Below are 5556 nucleotides of genomic sequence, written 5' to 3' on the forward strand. Positions count from 1 at the left end.
AAAAAAAAAGTTAAAATCGATAAGAATTTCAGAGAAAAGAATCAATAAGAATTTTAAAAATATAATAACAAGGAAATACATACTCGAGATGATATATTTTCTGAAGATATTGAATATTTTTTTTTAAAAAAATATATTTTTGTAAAATCTAAATATAAATAATTATATTAGATAAAAATAAATATATAAGATTATAGTGAAATTAGTATGCGTGCGTGTGGAACTCATGATAAAAAAAATGGTGTGGAGCCCAAACTGATGTCAAGGAGAAGCCCAATTGTAATTGAGCCAAAATGATCCATTTCTTGAAGGTTAATTTAGTCATTTCGATGAATTTTGAAAAATATCAGACATACCTCACGCGTTAACTTTGTTACGAAGTTAAAAATAGAAATTAGGGTTCTTCTAAAATTTCCCTCCCACTCTGCTTTCTGGTATTGGGAAATGACTTAGTGTACGAGCAGGTACTCTACCTCTTTATTTAAGTACTGTTGCGTATGAAGTATTTGAATTAATTTTTCGTTAATGAAGTATTTGAATTAATTTTTCGTTAATGTTGTTTTAGAGTCGGTTATGGAATTCAGCAATTTGAGCTTTTTTTGGCGTAATTATTTTTAATTTTTGTATATATATGTGTGTGTGTGTGTGTGTGTTACACTGACATTTTATGTTATATATCCATGGTAATTTAATTTCGTTTAATCTTTTCTTGTCATTTCGGATTACTGAGTGAGTTAGCAACTCAGCTGATTGTGCAGCTGTTTCTGTATAGTCTTGCTTTAGAAGAGTGTGTGAATGCGAGTTTGTCATTTTTTCCTTGCTCTTTTGTTTGAGTAAAGTAAGGTTACAGGTAACTATTATGAATTCTCACGTGTGTCTGAAATAATTTATTGTAGTGAATCTGTGGCGCTTGGTGTTCTATGTTAAACAACATGAATCAACTATTTTGGATAAGAATTCGTAAGTGTCCTAAATTTGTTATGAAAAATATAAGATGATAGTATGCATGGTTTACATTCTGGTATGGAACATCATATATATTTGTATATGGTGATTTTATTTTTGGGCTNTTTTTTTTTTTTTTTTTTTTTTTTTTTTTAATTTTTGTGCATATCTAGGGGTCCATAAAGAGAGATGAGCACAAGTGCCCACAGCACCTCCATATCTGGGCGAAAATCTTTGTTTTTTCAAGATTTAGCATCCCCTGCGTCTTCTAGACGATCTGGGGGAAAATTCACTACTCCTGGCCAGGCAGCTGCAGTTTCTGCTCTATGGCGTGAAAATTTTGCCAACTCTGATCTTCCTCCACCACCAGTTTTTACTCTCGAGGATAGGTCTGACTTTTCTCCTGAATCAGGGATTCTGGAATATGCAGTGTCTCCAGAATTAAAATCAGATCCTAGAACATCCCCACATATGGGCAGGGAATTTTCAACTCCGAAGAACAAGTCTGATGTAAGCACTTCATATGCTGGAACCAGCAAGCAGTCACTGCAGCAGAGTCCTGTGATGAATTCTAGCTGGTGGTCACCTCCAAAGAGTGGTGGTATTGCAGAGCACGAGGAAAAAGGGAAGGGTTCTCCGGTTGAAGGTGTGATTCAACCTGGTGCCTTGTTAGTGCTGCCACCGCCTAGGGAGGTTGCAAGACCGGAGCTCAATAACAGTTTGGTATCTGTAGGGAATTTGGACGAGGAAGTTTGGGTTACTGTCTATGGGTATGATTTGATCCTTTCTTTTTTCTGTGTTTCAGTGGCATTTACATTATATGCATCAGTTACTAAGGAGGTTATCATACTTTTTTAGTTATCATGATTCATGCAAATGAATATGATAATATTTACTAATGATGCCAACTTATGATCACAATGCTTTAACATCTTCAATGAATTGTACATCAATTAGTCAACATCATCATCATCATTCCTCCTAGTTGCGGGGTTGGCTACATGAATATTATTTCTCCAAACTAAGCGATTTTCCAACATGCCATATCTTAAACTAAGATCTAAGATATCCTCCTTAGTCTTTAACCATCTTTATCCAAGTTTTCAATGGCCTACCCTTTCCATTAACCTGCCAATCTAAGATATGTCGGATTGGGGCTCTTCACATGACCAAACTATGTTAGACGTCACTTTCTAATCTTATCATTTATGGTGATTACACTTAAGTAACTCATAATCTTTTCATTCTTAATTCTATCTTTGCGTTTTTTGTCACACATCTATCTTGACATACGCATTTCTGCTACCGCCATCTTATGCATATGTAGCCTGTAGTGGCCCAAAACTTCAAGCCATAAAGCATAGTTGGTTGAACAATACTTTTATATTATTTTCCTTCCAATCTCGTAGGCATCCTTCTATCACATAATACTCCTGATGTCATCCTCCATTTCATCCACCTACCCAATTTTAATCCTATGGTCTATATCTTCTCTAATGTCCTCGATCTTTTGGATAATAGATTCTTGATAGCGAAAATTTCACACTCTAGGATTTCTCGACCTTCAATCTCGATTGAGCTTCCCATCCGTCTAGATTTAAGACCAAAGTTACAAGCTAAATATTCCGTTTTGAGCGACTAATTTTAAAACCTTTACTCTCAAGAGCTTCGCGCTATCTATCTGATTTTTTATTTACACTTTCTTTAGTTCCGTCTATCAGAACAATATCATCTGCAAACAACACACACCAAAGTACTTCATCCTGAATATTTCCCATCAGCTCACCCATAACCAAAGCAAAAAAATAAGAGCTTAAAGCCGTTCCTTGATGAACTCCTACTGCCACAGGAAATTCACATGACATCTCTCCAACAGACTTAAGGCCAGTTACGTCATCTTCATACATATCTTTAATGATCTCGATGTAGCATTGAGACGCGTGTTTCCTTCTAAGTACATACCAGATTAATTTTCTAAGCACTCTATTATAGGCTTTCTCTATGAATATAATATGCTAGTATTTGTGGTTTGAGACGCTCTGTTAAATTTTGTTGAAAATTTTTGTGTTCAATGTTCCTTGTCGGTCTTTCCCGGGATCAAGCCCAACTTTATTGATCAAATTATGCTTTAATGTGATATTGTTAATCTGTTAACTTCAACCTGTTATGAATTTATGTTAATTAAATTTCAATTTTTAAATAATATATGTGTACGGTGTTGATCTTGTCAAATTTTTAAAGAGCATTAATCGTCATAAATTAGCATGACATGAATCTGTCCACCCCATTTTATACAAGAAGACTTAGCTCGCTGTTTAAACAATTCAAGATTTCAAAATATCATTTTTCTGTCATTGCTTTTTGGTGTTTAAAGTTGTGATCATGTTCTAAAAGTTGTTTTCCAGATTTTCTCCTGCTGATACCAATCTTGTTCTTCGGGAGTTTGAAAAGTGTGGGGTGATTCTGAAGCACATTCCTGGGCCAAGAGAAGCTAACTGGATGCACATTTTATATCAGGTTATTGTCCTACTATTACTAACACAACATGTTGTTTTCCATCTGTATCATACTCTATACATTTTCCTCGAGACTGTTTTTAGAAGCGAAATTAGTCATTTTGTGGTGTTAGAGGAGCAGGTTGTGTTTTGTCCATCACGTTTTTAATTTCATTGGCGATGTCAAGTTTCACATCTTAGGTAACTAGTGGGGAAGAGAGGTGATTGTGTTGAACTGTTTGCAGAGACGTTGCTGCAGACACTTTCTGTTATTAGTTTCGGATCATTAGCTCTTTGGTGGTGTCAGTCTGATTCACTTTTCTATTTGAATGAATTATCTTTCTTCTACCCTTTCCCTTCCCTAGTTCGCTGTGAACGAAGGTACTTAGCTTGGTTGTGCACATATCAAAATAAATCCTCTTATTGACATGGTTTAGGTGGATTTGCTCTTGTAGTAGTATTCCACTTGACACAACTTTGAGCTGTCATTTAATTTTGAGTTCTATTCTTAATTTTATGAGATGGCTTTTATTTGATTCACAACCTTGAAACCTGTCATGAGAAATATCTAGTTATTCTAAAAAAAACAAGGGTTACTTACTTCTATTGTTTTGAGGTTGAAGTATCTGAGTTGTGTTCTACATTTTGACATTGTGCAACGCATCGTAGTTAACCACTAAAATGTAGATCCTGATTTATTTTAAAAGACCAGTACACTTGACTCGAGTAATGTATTTGTGTATGGTGTTCTAGTGCATTTAAGCAGTGGTGAGCTTTCCTTATTTCCGAGATACTATGCTATGGATGAGTGTAAATAATATTTGTTACAATGAGTAAGACGGGTGTATCTTTGGTAAGTTGTCATTAATTTTTTGCCTTTTCATTTAACATGTCGAGATTCGCGAAACTGCTTATATTCGTACTTGAAAAAGTGGCGTATATTCAGGTCAACTGACAATTGAACATGCCAATGAATGTTACAACTTGCAAATTTTTATGTAGAATCATTCCGATGCTCAGAAGGCACTCAGAAAAAGCGGCTCGGAAATAAATGGAGTTCTTATCATTGGAGTGAAGCCTGTTGATCCGATGCAACGTCATGTACTGAACGAGAGGCTCAACAATCAAGGGTTCATGACATTTACCCATACACCTTCAAATACGATTTCAGAATCAAATGGCCTCAAGGTCTCCCCTTATCCATACTATCCCCAGAATAGCGACAATCCCAGTGCTCGGCATTCTGCTGGGACCATGGCAACTCCTGCCAAATCAATGGTGTCAAAAGTTATGGACTTAATGTTTGGTGTCTAGCTTTCTGTTTTGGTAATTTTTCAGCCGTTATTTGTTCAACAATGCGAGGTGAAAATTTTACTAGAATTCTGAGCGGTTAAAGTTTCAATTTTTTTTTGGTTACTCATTTGATTATGTGCCTCTTACAAAATTGAAAAGAAAATCTGACTAAATGTTGTTTTTTAATTCATGTTGGTATGTGCTATTTTCCTTCATCTTGAAGCCGGGGCAGGGTTTTTGTTTTTATTTATTTTTCAAATATGAAACCCTTCACCCCAACCTCACCTCACACCTCTCTTCCCCTGCGCTTTGCTTCCTCACTTCGCGTCCAACACTGCCCAGCTCCTCGCCTCTGGAAACCACCGCACCATCTTCCTTGAAGCTAGTTCAGTAGTCCCTCAGCTCTCCTTGCCCATAATCATTGTAGAAAAGCTTGTTCCTGCTGCTGCCCTGTTTTGTCGAGCTGTTGCTTCATTTTCTAGCTTCTTGCTTGCCATTTTTCTTGGTTCCTTAAGAGTGTGTAGAGTTCGTTTCTAGCTTCATTTCAGTTCATAGGAAGCTATTGAAAGTAATCTCTAAGCCTAGATGTTCAATTTATGTTCATGGAATTCTTATTGGGTTATGTTATGAGTTTGCAGCTTAGCTTCTGATTTTCGGGTTTACGTGTATTGTGCACTAAGAATCTTGACTTGTGGTCTAAATAGAACTCGATCTATTTTTAGCTTTCTGTAGCCATTGAGAAAATAGAATTCCAATTAGAAACAGATTTGATATGATTTTTCTGTCAAAATCGAACTGTGTTTGAGCTGTGTAAAATGGGTAC

General features: G+C 35.9%; 1 protein-coding gene across 1 annotated transcript; it reads left to right on the forward strand.

The window, feature by feature from the left end:
- Nucleotides 1-336: 336 nt before the first annotated feature.
- On the forward strand, nt 337-4919 carry LOC140960141 (nuclear pore complex protein NUP35-like). Its single transcript, XM_073418290.1, has 4 exons — nt 337-464; nt 1119-1715; nt 3351-3462; nt 4443-4919. Exons 2-4 carry the CDS (start codon nt 1135-1137, stop codon nt 4752-4754), a joined length of 1005 nt encoding a protein of 334 aa, XP_073274391.1. The 5' UTR covers nt 337-464; nt 1119-1134; the 3' UTR covers nt 4755-4919.
- Nucleotides 4920-5556: the final 637 nt, after the last annotated feature.

Source organism: Primulina huaijiensis, chromosome 15, assembly GCF_012295235.1.
Source record: "Primulina huaijiensis isolate GDHJ02 chromosome 15, ASM1229523v2, whole genome shotgun sequence".
Classification (NCBI taxonomy): Eukaryota; Viridiplantae; Streptophyta; class Magnoliopsida; order Lamiales; family Gesneriaceae; genus Primulina; species Primulina huaijiensis.

Bases quoted from the DNA above. Each gene is read 5' to 3' on its own strand.
- LOC140960141 (XM_073418290.1), top strand. From the start codon at position 1,135: ATGAGCACAAGTGCCCACAGCACCTCCATATCTGGGCGAAAATCTTTG. The intron at 1,716-3,350 runs GTATGATTTGAT...GTTGTTTTCCAG, and splicing joins GTTTGGGTTACTGTCTATGG to ATTTTCTCCTGCTGATACCA. The intron at 3,463-4,442 runs GTTATTGTCCTA...ATTTTTATGTAG, and splicing joins GGATGCACATTTTATATCAG to AATCATTCCGATGCTCAGAA.